The sequence below is a fragment of the Platalea leucorodia genome (genome assembly GCF_965183815.1).
Source record: "Platalea leucorodia genome assembly, chromosome: 1".
NCBI lineage: Eukaryota > Metazoa > Chordata > Aves > Pelecaniformes > Threskiornithidae > Platalea > Platalea leucorodia.
The window spans coordinates 159,924,475-159,941,314 of NC_138823.1; the positions used below are offsets into that span (position 1 = coordinate 159,924,475).

General features: G+C 45.8%; 1 protein-coding gene across 2 annotated transcripts in view; it reads left to right on the forward strand.

Annotated features, from left to right (window-relative positions):
- Positions 1-14,468: 14,468 nt before the first annotated feature.
- Positions 14,469-16,840, forward strand: part of PAXIP1 (PAX interacting protein 1) — a 38,454-nt gene continuing 36,082 nt past the window's right edge. For both annotated transcript variants that reach the window (XM_082313408.1, XM_082313407.1), the window contains exon 1: positions 14,469-14,590. In XM_082313408.1, coding sequence (XP_082169534.1) covers positions 14,504-14,590 — 87 coding nt within the window. In that variant the 5' untranslated portion in view covers positions 14,469-14,503. The remainder of the gene's footprint in view (positions 14,591-16,840) is intronic.

The following is a 16,840-nucleotide window of genomic DNA, read 5'->3' on the forward strand; positions in this document are numbered from 1 at the left end:
CCCTGATTACTCGGTGTACCTGTGCGTTTCCCTGCCCCTGCCTGCCCAGGTCACGCAGATCAGCAAAACTGCTGTTAATTTAAGTGAGATAAATTCCCAGTATTTTCAAGCCATGCAACATGGCAGATCATTAGAGAAAATGGGAAAGCTGTGGAATTTTACTTATTTATATTTCATATCCATGTTGCTATTTAAGCGAGTGAGAGGCTCGTACAAACGAGAGGAATTACTTAGAAAAAGTCAAATGGTAGGATATGACCACATGCTTTCTTTCTGCAACTAAAATGAGTCTGCTCCCATGCCTGTGCAAGAAAAGTATTTGCAGACATCTCCTGTAGGCTGACAAAAAGCTTGTCTCTTGATCACAGGCAAGACAGCAAACTTTTCCAGCTATTTGAACTGGGACAGCAGTTTTTAAAGGACCCCAAACACCATTTCTCTCATAGAATTTGGCAGTATCATGTTACAAATATTTTATTTTGGTCCCTTCTACCACAGCAGGCACCTGATCAAGCAGTGACTTCTTGCTACAGCTATAAAATTCTCTGAACCCATGGGATCAAAGCGGTTGTATAAGTATGTCTAAATGTGTCGCTACTTTTCACAAGGGTTTTTATTAGTAGCATCATTATTTTTGACAACCAGTATTCACTGCTTTGACAGCAGAATGTTGCCAGACCTTTCTTAATTGTCTAGCAATGTATTTTATTATAAAATAGCTGATTTTTTTCTGTCTGCTGGTCTGTGAGTCAAGGCCGGCAGACTGTAACTCAGAGGTGGTGGCCCAGTGGTTTGTGAGCCGCAGCAGCTCGCCAGCGGTTCAGGTTCAGCTCCCACGCTGGGGATGTGACGTGTGACGGTGGGAATATGCTCGTGCAAGAGCTGCCGGTGGGAAAACCGCTCCAGCAAGAGTGGCTGAGGCCAGCATCTCTGAGTTACCCTGGGGTACAGCTGTGTGCCCATCCATGCCCTGTCCCGCAGTGAAGCCACCAGGCTTGGAGGGAGCTGCTGGCATCTGCCAGCAGTGAGTTTCTCCTTCCTTTTCGGAGCCCTGCCTTCCACCTTTCTTCAGGTGCCTCCAGGTAGATGCAATGTGTCTTGTAATTCTTGTCCCTGTGGAGATTTTAGTATGTGGCCTGAAAGGCAAGGGACCTGGCTGGCCTTGCTAAGCTGGTGGCTTCTCTAAGTCCATTTTCCATACGTCCTTTTTCTACATGTAAGTACCACAGACCCTCTTCTGTGGTTACTTTCTACTTTCAGGTTTTGACTGTATCACAGTGGGTCTGAACTCAGCTGCTAAAGGAACCAAAAAGGTGACTTGCCTATCAGAATTTCAGTGTAAATGTAGTAAAAATCTTCCATTTTGATACCACTGAATTATTCAGGGTCTCATATGAGCATAGTTCATGGGGTCTCTTCGTTAAAGAAGGTGTTGTCCATCTGCACAGAAGATGGCTCACGTATTACTTTAAAAGCTGAATCTCATTTTGGAAACAAAGAAGTTGCTATGTTTTTTAAAAGGACTCCTCATCTGACCTGATACATCTTCAGAGCTTTCTGGGCAGACTGTCAGTGTCCTTCCTCCTCCACACATTTCACCATCTTCACTGTGTGCTAATGCCTCTCCTTTCTTCTACGCTTTATTGAGCACTAGAATAGTTAACATGGTCAGCTTTTACATCACCACTAGCAACTGACTTGGCAGTAGGGTTATAAATGCAATTTTGTAACCACGACCAATAATTCAATAGAAAAATGAGAAAAAAACACTTAACATTTTCGTGTTTTAAAGCCTTTCATCCAACATTCACACATACAACAGCTCCTGTCCCTTAGCTTTGACTCCTAGCGCTATTCTCAGTCTTGCCGAGCTGCCCACACCCACATGTACTCCCCATCCCTCCTGTTTTGGTCGCACTCTAGCCAGGCTGGCTGCCGGTGCTCTGTCCTTCTCCTGCCATCATCCCTTCTGCAGCACGGCCACACCTCGGTGGGAGTCTGAAAGTGGAGTCCAGGGCTTGATACGTTGTGAGGAGGAGGCACAAAGACAAATGGTCTCTGCGACAGTGCACGTTCTCCGTCTCAAGGAGGTTTTCTTGCAGCTTTTCTGTTTTTATGACAGCTGTGACTGTAAGGAACCATAAATCCCGTTGTCCTTGCTCCAGATAATCCCTCCTGCCCAGTGAGAGGCATGCCCCATTAAACACTGCATTACAGCCTCAGATTAATGACAAGTGTTACAAAAGAGCACCATGGGTCGCAGAGAACCACAGGGGGTTCATAGGGTGCATCTTGCAAACAATTACTGGTAAACACCCAGCTGGACTCTTTTACACGGGTGAGGTTTAGTGCAAGGGCTTCGGTTGTATAAACAGAGTTAGCCATCGATATGCCTAGCATTTATTATAAAAATTTATGGCAGCTGCTTTCTGTGAGCATCAGTGAAATATGTGAGGAAATAGATTCTCTTAAGCAATCTATGGCTCTGGGTGCATCTCTTCCATTCATTTCAAGGAGATTTATTATTTTAAAATGTAGTAAGAATTTTTTATAAAACTGAAATGTCTAAAATGTAGATATCTAAATCCTCTGGACTGCTTAGTAAATCTCAAAAAGACATCCCTATCTGAATCAAGCTTTCTTTTCTTTATCTGAATAATAATACTCCCATAGTAGCTTTTATATCCTTTATCCTTCAGAGTGAAGAGAGACATGGGTGAGCTTTTGCTGTACAAAAGCAAGACCAAACAGTCTCCAAGGTATGTTCAATAAGCAATCAAATCAGTCTATTATGAGAAATTACCCTCTGCAAATTGAGATACAGTAAATGATGACATATATGCTTCTGTTCTTGTCGGCTGAATGTAAAGACAGCTAGATTTACCTCCCTGCATTGCTTTCTTCCTTCCCTTGCCCCGAGCCAGAACAGGAGTATGCACACAAAAGCAGCGAGGGGATGTAACTTTTTGATATTTACCAAGTGGATTATTTATGAATGTGTGAGTCGCCTCCCGGCATGCAGGAGAGCCACGTGGTGGCTCGGCTCTGCTGGGGAGGGCAGATCTGCGTGTACCCTGTGATGGACCTAAATATTTGCATTGATTAGATCCCAGTTTGGTGCTTGTATCATTTAATTGTTAACAGCCCTGTATGAATCATAAATTATAAGCATGTACATATATAGCATAAAACGTGTAGAGCACTATGGCTAGATGGTGTATATGTTAGCCATTGGAACATGCCCAGTGGGTCATTTTTTACATGGACTTATTTCAGGAACACATCCTCATTCATGACTGTGTTTGATTTCAAGTATGGGCTTTAGTCTTATCAAAATGAGCAGGGTTTGAGGATATGCTTAAAGCTAAGAATGTGACTTTGGAGCATCTCTGACAGAGACAGAGCTTGGGAAAATTGTTACAAAATACAGGAGGCAAAAAGCTTAGACTGTAAAGAAATGTAACTATGGTAATGTCCCTTCCCTTTTAAGAAAAAAGAATAGAAATGTATCCAATTCTCTGAGTGCAAGCAACACGAAGGAAAACACTATACTACACATTTAGAATGAGTTAAATCAATTGACAGCTATCCAGCCACAGAGAAAAATAATGTAATTGTAACTGTGAGCAGCGAAATGGTTCTGCTTAATAGTTAAACATCAGTCAGCACCGCTGTGTCTAATAAAATGCAGATCTCATTATCTGTTTGTTATGTGCATCGTGAGATAACTGTTCGAGTTGAAAAGTATAAAAATTTGATTTAATTCACTGACATTTTGGATACAAGAGCGTCAGGTTGGTCTTGTAACAAATAGCTGCTTGGGGCATACGGAAAGGAGTGTAATTGAAGATAAGGCTCTAGCAAGATGAGTAGAAAATGTAATAGAGTTCAAGGATACCTTAAACAAATGTATCCTGGCCTTCACACTGTAATCACCTACGTGTGCCGTAAGGCAAACAGCAAATGTAATTGACACCCTGGAGGAAGATCATTACAGCTTTGGTGCTTGCTGCCTCATGCCACGATTTCTTCCATTTGCAACACTGAGAATTCAGACTTGGCAAGTCCTGGGACCCTGAGGCTGCTCTAATTTATATAGGGAACTCACCAAGCTCTAAATAAACTCAGAGAAATTTTTGGTGGCTTCTTTGAAGGTTAAACCTGTATCTGCGAGTGTCTACCGCAGTGTCCTAGATTAAAAATGACCAACATTGCCATGAATATAGCAGGAGCCTCAGTGATGAAGGAGGGGGACGGTCCTTTAAGCACATCGGAGAGCTAACGAGTTCAGGCTCTAGTATACCGAAACCAAAAGAGGCAGCTTCTTTGTAGTCTGGTGTACCGGAGAGGTTCAATGCGGTCATGTTTTCTTGCGTGTGGTATGGCAGTTGTCTCTTTTCCCCAATTCCTGGGCAGTTTCAACCATATCTGACTGGGCTGTAGAGGCATCAGGGATATGGTAGGGTGAGTGAAGAGGAAGGCACTGAAGGAGCCACACTGTGAACTTAAACATTATTTGGCCTCAGCCAAAATTAGAGGAATTAGACCTTGAGACATAAATTGATTGTAGGCTTTCTTGGTTCAGATAAGTATTTGTTCATGTTGAGCGAGCTTGAGCATATCACAGGGCGTATCTTTCAAGTAACCAGAACACTGAGGGGCTTATAGAGCCTTTATTTCCCTGAAAGCCTCCTGGAAGCAAAGAAAGAGGGTTAGAGCCAGGACTGGCCTGAAGCAGTATGCCTGCATTCGTCCTGAGCTTAGCTCTAATGAGAGAAGTCTTGACAGTGAGACCTGTTTCTTTGAATCCCAACTCCTGGTTAGTACTGAGTAGTTGAGATCATTAAAACAGACTTACTCTAGGTACCCAATCAATAATTCTAATTTTTTTTGCATTGAAGAGTGGCAGACAATTAGGGACTTAAGTAACAAATGTGTTACTTCATAATGTTTTCTGCTTGGCATACTAAAGAGGCAGAGAGTTCTAGATATCAATCTCTAATTAATTAAGCTGTCTCCAAGGTCATGTTAAAATTATTGATCAACTAAGAGCAGCAGTGGATTCTTCATCTCTGGATGTCTTCAGATCAAGATTCACTATCTTTCAGCAAGTTCCACTTTGACTAACCAGTCACTCAAGATACACAGCTCAGAGCAAGAGTATTTTGGATGAAATTTAAGGGCAAATATTAAGAAAGGCTGACCAGAAGACCTACTGGTTTCTTCTGGCCTCAAGGCTGTTACCAGAATGCTGTCAGAACATATTTTTCAAGAATGTTGTTTTAAGCAAGTTCTTTGTTTCATTTGAAAATATGTGAGAAATAGAAATCAGGTTCCTTCCACAGAAAAAGAAAGTGGTAGTCCAACCTGGCAACGATAACTACGCTTCTGCATAGTACAGTAACATCCATGTGTAAGTACTGGGAGCCTCCCAAAGCTGCAGCCACAGACGTGTGACAAACGCAATCAGCTTCTCTGTTGGTACCATATCCTAGGCAGGTCAGTATGTATACCTCTGGGTTTATGTTTAAGGATGTACAGCCTACCCTGAAAATGCTGCTCTGAGCTTCAGCATTTGGGAAGGCCATAAAGCAGGAATGTGCTCCCAGACTGGGGCTGTTTTTACAGAAAAACAACGGAGAGATTAATTCTGCTCCCTGTGGTCCATGTGAAAGGTTAATCTAAGTGACCGTCTGGCCTTGCACTCTGTAAATTGGAGGAACTGCTCTGAAGATGATGGAGTTGCTGTGAATTTACATCAGCCAGGGAAAGTCTCCTGGCAGAAGTATTTTTCATTGGTTTTAGCACTAAGACCCCATGGCTACATATGAATTTCTCTGGTGGCACAGGCAGCCAGACAGGCTTGCGCAGCTGCAGCCCTCCGTCTCCCACTCCGCGAACCCTGAGCCACTGCCCGCGCCAACCCAGCACTGGCTTAACTGAGTCAGGAAAATGACCTGCGGAAAACCCAACCATTTTTAATAGGCTGTTCTCAGCAAGATCAGCATGGGTCACCCCCGAGGCACTGCAACTTTTGTGTGAGCATAGCGCTGAGAAAAGTGCAGAGGCAGAAATGAGCGACCAGAACCAGTGGAGGTTTTGGGGTGGTTTAAGTCAACTTAAGTGAGATTGCAGGTTGGAGGATCTAAGTTAGCAGCAGACAACTCCTCCCATCTCAGCAGCATGGCCCTCTCCTTCGTGCTGCTTCAGGCCTTCCATAAATCCAGGCTCAAGCAACCAGACCAGATGATTAGCTTTCAGTGAACTTGGCTCCATGTTGGTCAGGTAAGAGTCACAACCTGCTGGAGTGGATCAGCAGAAGCATGGGAAAAACCAACCAAGCAACCAACCAGGCTGCCATGGAAAGGAGGGAAGAAACCCGCCCCTCTTAGCCGCAGCAGCGAGCCAGCAGAATGGCACAGCTGGGATGTGATGCCACATCCTCAGGCAAGTGTCTTCTGTCCATTCCTCTTTCTGGATGAGTAAAACAAATATATAACTTTCTGGGCAACATACAGAAAGAGAGCGATGGGATGTAAAGGTTTTGTCAGCACAAATTTAGGGTTTTTACTCTACTCGTAAACACAAAGCCACAGATGAATAATGGAGATCATCTCAGAGAAGTGCCCAGGCTCACTCCTCACGCTGTTCTGTAACATGCTCTGGAATGCCACCAACTTCAGTTGCCATTTTCTGCATTTATGCATTAATAATGTAAAAATAAATACAAGCGTTAGCATCCTTTGAATCACATAAAGATTTGGCACAAATAATGCCAAGTTTGTTCCTTTCTAGAAAAACTCATTTTAGTAACTCCAGGTTTCATTAACTTTTTTTCAAGCCTGCATGAATGAAAGCCCAGGCTTAAAGGAAAATTTCCATTCTCCATTGTTTGGCTGATACTAATTTACCCAAAAGGAAAGCCTGTAAATGAAGGAAATCTTGACAAGCTACAAAGAAGGGCTACAGGGATAATTACCCACCATGTTTCACAAACATTTTTTCTCAAACTCGGAAAATATACAGAAGTTGGTAGGTACCTTAGCAGGAGCAGAAACAAAGACTTCTCCTGACGTGCAAAGAATGGAGCCTATAAATTATAGTATCACATTTTATTTGTGGCAAATTATTTGTTCTTGCCCAGAGCACTGGGAAGACTTGCATTCTTCTTTCCTGGTACATTACAATCAGGTCCAGAACTCATTAAGAAAGTATTATAATGTTTTATATATATATATATAAAAGTATGTAGGTATGTATGTAGAAAATTTATATAGAGAGGGTTATTGGTAGTCTGAGGGAAAGATAGAAAGAATCAGCCTCATTTACAGAATGGAAGATTTAGATCAGATATTAGGGAAGATTTTCTAACCATAAGGAATGTTTACAACACTAGAACAAGGCATCGGGAAGGTTGTGTAGATGTTATCACTGGAAGTTTTAAAGGAGAGGGATTAACTAGGGTTCCTCCTGCTCTCCCCCAGCCATGCTGGCAGCTCCTTTCAGCTGCATGTGTGGAGACGCTGCAGTTTTGAAGAGCCCTGCACCCATCTGCATAATTAGTTCCTTCATTAACTAAAAACTACTATGCAGCCCTCCCAGTAGACCTACTTCAAGCAAGCCCTGTAACGACGTGGTGCTATGTTACACTTGTTGGAGAAGATCTTGGAGCAGGACTGGCTCTAGACAAGCGTAACCAGTTCAATTACACTGTGTACCGTCCTGCTGGCTATAGGTTCATAAAGGCATACCCAGCTGCAGCTTAGGGCCGGGTTTTTATCCTTGCAATGTGACGCACAACATCTCATTCGCCTTTCCCTGTGGGCTAATATGCCAGACACATTCCTTAGCAGGTAACAGAAAGGAGTAGATCTCCTCCTTTAATACTATGTCTCACTTCTGATAAAAAATGCCCTTATGTTAGATGTGCTAATCAGAGCATTCATAGAATCATAGAATCATAGAATTGTTAAGGTTGGAAAAGACCCTTAAGATCATCGAGTCCAACCATTCTCCTCCCCTGCTCCTCTATGCGCAGTTATAGTGGAAGTACACCTTCTTACCTGGCACTTGCAAAACATTTTGTAACTATTATATTAAAAAAGAAAACTGTCAAGCAAATGACAAGGTATTCTCAGTGCAGTTCTGGAACTGGAAGAGAATCGAAACTATCAGTTCCAAGAGAGCCTTTTAGGATTCAGCGTTGCAGTACAGATAAAAAGAAAGTTTTTAATTATAAATCATATTTGTCATTGCAAGTAGTCCCAGTGAAGGAAAGAGGAAAAATGCATAGACAGTTCAAGCCAAAGCAGAGCCCTCTATGTACCTGTTTTTTACGTATTTTGGTTCAGATTATAAAACCAGATTCTGATTCATGTTAAGAAATCGGTATGGTGACAATGCAGGAAGCCTCCTGTGACTTCTCAACAACTTTTCAGATACATTGAAACTAACATCAGCTTTCTGTAAAAAATTGGGTACTTTGTGAAGATATATTTTATTGGAAAAGTAACATCTAGAGAGCCAGCTGCTACCAAATGTATGTATTATTAACAAAGGACTCAGAAAGCCTTCTGCTCACTCGAGTAAAACAAATATACAATTTAATTTAAGCTCTGAATTTAATTAACTGCAAGGAAAAAAAATCAAACTGTTGTTTTTTCACAAGCAATTATGCCTAAATATGATATTGTAGGTGCATATGAATTTTTCATATAATCATTTGTGCACACAAATAAGGCATTTATGTAAGCAAAGACTAATTGCCTGCACAAATCTTGTCAACTCAGTGGGCTTTCACTATGTGCAAGCAACTCCTGTTGCAAAATAAAGATCGCTTTACAGATTTTCTGGAAATGTGGTCATAAACTTCTATGTACAGAACTCTCAGAGTTAAGACACATTAGATACTGTGCTTGGTGTGTTTATAGTACAGATAATGTGCTGTTCAGCTCATTGGGGACTATGGTGATGTGCACAATTTCTGTTCAGTCTATTCACTAGAGTAACTCAGCCCAGAAATAAACTCGTATTAAGGCATAATTGATCTCTGCGAGTGGTTGCTCCCATGCAATTACGCTGTTGTGGCTGCATCAGAACAGAGACTGTACTTAAAGTAAGAGTCTGATCTTGGATGTTTCTTGGGTAGATTAAGGTTCTGCCATGTGCTCAGCACTTCTGCAAGAGTTAAGTTCCTTTGTACTAGTCTCATGGCAGTCAGTGTGTTGTGATCAGACCTACCAACAGTCGCTTGGCTTGACAAACGTGCATGCCACCATGTGACTGAGCATCCCGTGTTACATGATAGACACAAGCCCAGTGACGTGGCAGGGAAAGACTGCAAACCCTCCTGAAAGAGAATGAAGTGAATGGGGAGAATGAATACTGTCAGAAGAAAATGTATCATTCTGGATCCTACAGCCCAAGAGAGATCATAGAATCATAGAATGTCCTGAGTTGGAAGGGACCCACAAGGATCATCCAGTCCAACTCCTGTCCCTGTCCATTTGGACAACCCCAAAAATCACACCCTAGGTCTGAGGGCGTTGTCCAAATGCTTCTTGAATGTTGTCAGGCTTGGCGCCGTGACTGCCCCCCTGGGGAGCCTGTTCCAGCGCTCCACCACCCTCTGGGTGAAGAACCTTTTCCTAATGTCCAACCTAACCCTCCCCTGGGATATCTTCCTGCCGTTCCCTTGGGTCCTATCACTGGTCGCCAGGGAGAAGAGGTCAGCGCCTGCCCCTCCTCCTTCCCCTGTGAGGCTGCTGCAGCTCCATGTCTCCAGGTCCAGCCAGTAGCGAGGCTGAGCATGTATTCCCAGCTGGCACACGCACAGAAGCACACATATACACTCCATACATACATATATACGTGGCCAGCCAACACATCACAGACACACTCAAGAGCACTCACACCAACATGGACAGCACCAGTGGCCTTCTCCTGCTTCCCCTCTGGCTGCACAGTATGGAAGTCCACTAGTGAGAATATATATATATATATTTAAAAATGTATATACCTATACAGCGTAGGTCCCTCCAGCAGCTGCTCTCAGGTGGTGGTGCCTTGGTTTGGGTTCCCACCTTCCAGTGTGCCCCTTGTGCTCCTCTGCCTTCTGCAGATGGGCCTTTGATGGGCTGATGGCCCCTGGGACGGGCCTGGGAGCAGCCTGGCAGGGCGCTATTTGGGCTCTCCCTCCTGCCATCGTTGCTCTGAGCTCGTGCAGATGAGCTTTATCTCATAACCTAACAAATCCATACTGAGGCCAGATACAGGCGAACACTTTGTTCTACACTGTGCTGTGACTAAGCAGTGGGACCAGGCCGCCGATTTGACTTAGTTCTGTGTGCTGACCTGTGAGCAGAACCCAGAATTTATTTCTGGCAAATACAGGGGATATTTTTCTTGTTCAATAACTTACTTTTTCAATCTAGTTTTCTGTTCTTACGGTTCATAAACTAGATCACACACATGATGCAGAAATTGGAGCTATTCATTTTTGTTAGCAATAGTCTAATTGCTAGAATTTAAATAACTTGTTGACAGGTGACTCATGAAATACATAAAGAAGTAAAAAATATGTTCATTAACTTAATTCTCCTACTTATTTAGAAGATAATAAAGAGGAAGAATTTGTGACTCATGTGAGTAGTCTTTTCTCCTGGGAGTGGTCATCCCAAAGCCAACAAAACTGTGGATAAAAAAAAAAAGGTAACTTCTGTGTGAGAAGGCTAGTATCACTGCTGATAATACAACAGCCACTCTATGTGACCAACACTGAGATTTACAAAATTACTTCTCGGGGGTGACTAAAACTGTTAGGTGGCTAAACTTCTGCCAGGCCAGTTTTCTGTAGACCTGTTGCTGCGCGTTGTTTCATGGCACATATGGAAACGCCTTTGCTCTGGCTGTGCCGCACAGCTGGTTACCTGCCTGACATCTACTCGAGCTCAGGCAAGGTTTTCCAAGTCCTTCTTCTTTCACCAAGCACGGCTACGGGGGCTCTGTCCAGGAGCTGCTTTCAGGGCTTATTCGTTTGGTGGAAGGAGGATGCGATGGTCTCATTCTTTCCATTTTTATCCAAAGCACTGTGGTTAAAGAACATATAGAGGATGGAGGCATCCAGTGGCCATACCTACCTTGTGCCTCAGTGAAGTTGCTTTTACTCCATTCAGGAAGAGAAGGACAGACCCAAATGTCTATGTCCCACGTCCCAGGTCAGGGCTCCAACAACTTTATCTTATCCAGGACTGAATTTATAACACAAATTTCTTTTGGTAAAGCTATTTTAGTTAATTCTTAACCTCTCCTTTTTTTCACATTGCATTACACTTTCATACTGTGGATGGAATTAAACTTTGTTCTTGGATTTTTGTCATAATTAGTCAAAAAGAACAATTCTGGTTAAGGTTGACACCTTATTAATGGGCATCTTTTTGTGTAAAACAGCTTTTGCAATGAATTTAATGCAGGGATTTAACGCAGTAATCTGACCTTGTATTGCTCATATGTGATATATTGTGGAGAATTTTCAAATTGTTGGGATTTAAAATACCAAATTTATCTCATATTCTTCTGATTTGACTAGCTGAACAAACAGAAGATCCAAAGTGGCCCCACATGATGCTGCAATAGCACAATTTCTGCTGAAGGTTTGGGAAGGGGAATTATTATTAACAATCACATTCAAAGTGTGCTGGTTGTTTGCATTATGCTTCTTTGTCAGTATTAGCACAGTGCCTGATTTGAAATACTTGTAATCTTGGAGTTGTATGAAGAACTAAAAATAATGTGGCTATGGTAAATGCAAAGGATAGGAAGGCCAGGGGAACTCATTAAAGTAACAAAGATAGTAGGCTGAGCAGAGAAATCAAGAGGACAAATCACTTTGGTTTTCTTTATGTGGAGTGGGAATATGCAATAGCATATGAGATTAGATATAAGGAAAGTACTCCTGTGAGAAGGGGCAATTTAGCAGTCACACTGAGAAAGAAGATGAAGCCAAGTAATGAATGACATCACGAAGAGAAAAGACCTCAGAGAAAAATGTGGAACAGAAACCTGAGAGACATTGGTATTTATGAAAGAAAAGAGGTGAGAATTACCAGTGCTGGAAGAGGTAGATGATTACAGAGGCACTGAAATCCAAAAGGAAAGGAAAGTCAGGAAGCAATAGTGTTGGTTAATGATATCTGATAGATCGAGAAGAATAAGAAAAATATTTCGCTGCAGGTGAATGAAGATTTTGGTCAAAGTGGTTCTAATTTAGTGGGGAGAAGTCAAAATGGATCAAAAATGGAGTTGGAAGGAGTGAAAATTGTGGAACAAAGAAAGCAAGGGCTGGACTTGGGGGCCTGGACAGCATCTATAAAGGAAGGCAAGGCTCAGAGAAGTGTTTTTCAAAGACAGTCCAGGAAATACTTTGGGCAGAAGAAAATGACCCTAAACAAGAGTTATTAGAAAAGATAGAAAGTGAGAGGAGAATATGAATTATTGGATGAAAGGGATAAACAGATTGAAAAGCAGATGGTTATTTCTACTTTTTTTTCCTGTACTACGAAAAAAGCGTATCATATAAAAGTTTAAGGACTTTTTACCCTGGTTTTCACTAAAAAAGTAAATTGTAATGGGGGGGGGGGGGCAATACAGTAAAAGCTGAAACCAAAGGGTAAGATCTCTTTCTGGAGTAGGAAAAGAACAGGTGATATCTTGGCTATTTCTTACATAGCTGGAGTAGAAAGGGGTTGATGTCATGTGGAGATCCAGGAGATCAGCAGAAAGGCAGATGAAGCAGCTTCCTTGAAAAAGGATAAGAAAGAAGTTAGGAACCTGTATACTATAAGTTTCACTTCAACTTCCCCCAAAATACTGGATAAATAATAAATTGTTTGTAAACAGATTAATTGTTTCTACCAGGTATGTTTCAACAATAACTCAGGTTAAAGAAATCTGATTTTCTCCTGGGAAAGTGTGACAGGCCCTGTAGGTAGGAGGCAAACAATAGGTGTCCTGTATTTTTATTTCAGTAAGCCTTTTGATGCCATCTTGTAACATCGCTGTTAAGTATGGGAGGGAAATATTGTCCACGGAAAAGAATTATGAGGGGTCCAAAACTCCTTTGGAAAGCATAGTGCAGGGGCAAGATTTATCTGACAGTGCAAGGATGTTTAAAATACGCCAGATGAGTCCGGCTCTGAAAGTGCTCTTTTCTCTCTGTTGACTATAAAGGTAATTTATATAAAGTTAACATGATGATTTCTGTTTTCTTATCGGTTATCTAAAGTAGGTGAGATACATCCCCCTCTAGGTTTGAATGGCTTACCATCAACACAGAAAGATGCTTTCAGTCGGCTTTTGAGGGAAAACGCCTGATTTCGGCAGTAGTCAGTATGCTCATTCGTGGGTTGGATGCTGGAATACATATTACGCCTATTGGATTTGCAGACACTCCCAGGTGGAAGGGCTAACGTGTTTTTTTGGGGGGGTAAGATTGAATTTTGGAAGATTCTTGTTGAATTGAAAAAATGGCTTGAAAGTGCAAAACGTTGTGACGTGTACAGGATATAGTCTGTCACTGCTCGCAGTGCTAAGTCGCTGGCTCTTGCTTGATGTCCACCGATGAACGGGGACGAAAGCCTGGAATAGCGAAGAAAACGGGAGCACCGCAGGCCTGGACTCCCCGCTTTCAGCGAGGTTTTGAGTACGAGGAGCGCGGCTCCAGCCTGGCTCGGGCCCTCCGGGCCACGCCAGGCCCAGCTCGGGGAGCAGGACGCGGGGGGTGACTGAACCCTGCCACCTGAGAGGGCCGTCGGCCGTCACCCACGGCTCCCCTCGGCCCTGCGAGGGCCCCTTCGCCCGCCGGGGTGTCCGCCTGCGGGGTGCGGGGGGAGGCGAGGCGCAGCCGGGACAAGAGCGGGCGGCGGCGGCTGAGAGGACGCGCCACGATCGTCGCCGCCGTCGCCCCCACGGCGGGAACGAGGGGCGGGGCCCGGGGCGGCGGGGCGGGGCCCGGGGCGGCCCCGGGAGGCGGGGCTGGAGGGCGGGGCGCTCCCCTCCCCCCGTCCCTCGCCCGGCGGCCAATGGGCGGGGCCGGGTATCCCCGCCGCCCGCCTCTGTCGTTCGGGGCGAGTCCATTGCGTTCCGAACGGGGGGGGGAGGGAAGCTTCGGACCCGGATGCTGGCTGCTGGTCCGGTTCGGAGAGAGGGAGAGGAGCAGCGATAGTGCCCGTGGGTCAGGAGCGGGCGCTGTTCTGCGGCAGCGGGGGTGGCTGATCGGGCGGGGGGAGCCGCTTCATCCGGGCGGCTCTCCCCTCCCCCTTTCGCACCCCCTGCGTCCCGGCGGGGGATGGTGTGTCCCGCAGCGCGCGCCTTGCTCGCGCGGTTCGGCGGCTCGGCGGGGGGAGGGGACGGGACGGGAGACCGGGGCCCCGGCGGTTCTCCACAGTGAGCGCGGGGGAGATCGGGGAGGGGGCGCGGGGGGGGCGCGGCGCTGGCGGCCGGGGCCATGTCGGCGGACGAGGAGGAGCTGAAAGTCCCGGAGGAGATGTTCAAAGATGTCAAGTTCTTCGTGGTGGGAGACATCGACCCCAAGGTACCCGGTCACCCTCCCCCTCGCCCCTTCCCTCAGCTCCCTCCTGCCCCCCCCCCGGGGGGGGGCACTGTGGGATCGTCCAGCTCCTCTCCCCCCCCCCCCCCCCCGCCAACATTTCCCGCGTGGGTCCGCGCCGCTTCGCAGCACGCGCCCCGCCGCCTCCCGCGCGCCTGAGGCGGGGGGGGGGGGGGGCGGGGGGTAGCGGCCGGTGGCGGCGGTGCTGGCGGCCGCCACCCGCCATGGGAGCCGGCGGCCCCGGCGCGCAGGCCCCGTAGCCGCCTGAGCGGAGGAGGGGCGGGCGAAGGGACTTCCTGTAACAGCCCGGGCCGGGCGGGCAGCGGCTCTGCCGGCCGCTCCGCAGGGCCGCGCTCGGCCTCGGCGTCCCGCTGTGGCAGCCCCAGCCCCGCCCGTCCCCGCCCCGCGGCCCTGTCCGGATTCAGGACGGTGCCAGGCCGCTCTGGGCGCGGGGCTGGGCTGGCTCTGCCCTCCCCTCCCCTCCTTCCTTCCAGCCCGCTCCCCGCCCGCCTCGGTGCGAGCCCCCCGGGATGGGCACGTCCCCGGACCCCCGCGGCTCCGGTGCCCGCCCCAGGGCCTCTCAGACCCGTTGGGTGCGCAGAGGGGCTGATGTGGTCGGAGCTGTCATCTCCGTGTCTTCCCTGCCCCCATCCAGAGAGGGCAAGGGGCAGGAGGCGCTGGCAAGTGACCGTCCAGCCCCCTGGCCTAGGGCAGTACCCTGGGTGACAGGGCTGGCCTGCTCTGGCCTAGGGCAGTACCCTGGGTGACGAAGTTGGCCTTGTAGTTAATAACACACAGTCATGTTGAGTGAAGGCGGTTAGAAAAAAAAGTTTCTGTGGCATGCCCAATTAGTCAAGTGTTTGAAGTGTACCATATCTAGCTTTAGGACAGCACCTTCGTGCGAACAGATTCCTATGTGTAAGTCTTGGCTGCTTTTGTAGTTGCTGCAGTCGAATCTTTGTTCGGCATTGGGTTCCTTTGATCTCATGCCCTGGCATTCGTGGAGTCTTGTAGGCCTTTAAGTGAACTTGAGACGTAGGCACTGACCTGTTGAGATGGTTTTTATTCGTAGGAATAGGATTATATGCTAAAAGAAACACAGTCTAGGAATATAGTTAAAGAGCAGGAAAAAAAACCCAAGGTCTTTAGACAAAAAATTTTTGACATGTGTCAGAGCTTGAATAACAATTCCTGTATTTAAAAAAACCCTATAGCAGCAATATTATTATGTGTACGAAGATAAGTACAAAAAAACAATAGGACTCTTGTATATCATTTATCATATAAATAGAGTCCCGAAAGGCATGTAGTTAGTTCTGTGTTGACATAGCAAGACAATCAGTGGTATTCCCATAGAGTGAGTAAACAAGCATTCTCTTCAGCTAGTTTTCTTTCTGATGTTAAGTTTTATTCTTCTTAGCAGTTAGTGGTATTGTGTTAAGGCTCTAAATTAGGTACACTAAATTCTCCCCTCTCTCTGCATGGCTCCTTGGGGTTGCAGGCAGACACGGACGGTGGCTCGGCGGAGTTGATAAGGTCAGGCACAGCGCTGCACAGAAGTACTTACACTGCTTCCAAGATCAGGTTGTGCTGCAAGCTGTTGAGCCACTTTCTCGTCACGAGCGATGCCCGAATTGAGAAGTCCTGTGCATCTGAGCCGTTTCTGCGGCCGGCTGGCCTGCGTAAACACTGTTCCCTCTGGTGCTCTGGTTTCTGAAGCAGCTTGCTGGCCTGGCACAGGGCTTGCCCTTCTCGGCACTGGTGCCCATGGTGGTGAGCCCTTGGGAGCGCGAGGCAGCGGGGAGGGCAGAGCCGAGTCAGAGCGAGGAAGTGTGTTGTGCTGAGCTTGGGGCCCGTTCTTCATGGGTGCCTTTGTCCTCCCTTCTGCAGGTGCTCTCTGGTACCCTGGGAGCAACCCAAGCAAGAGGAGTATTTACCAGTTGTGTTTTGAACCGAGACAGAAAGGAGAAATTCTAAATTGAACGGCAAAAATAGCTTTGAAAAGCAGTTCTTATATTGAAATATTGTTCCATTACTAATATAAAAATTACAGATACATTTGGTGCTTTTTAATTCTTCATGTACAAATGGATGCTAGCTTGATTTTGAAAATAAGTTTCCTCCTTCATCTTTTGGGGAGGAGCACACTTTCACCAGCTTAAATTTCCAAATGATTTAATGGAAAACCAGCCATCTTAATAAATATTAAAACAGGCCTAGCACAAGTGAGCACTC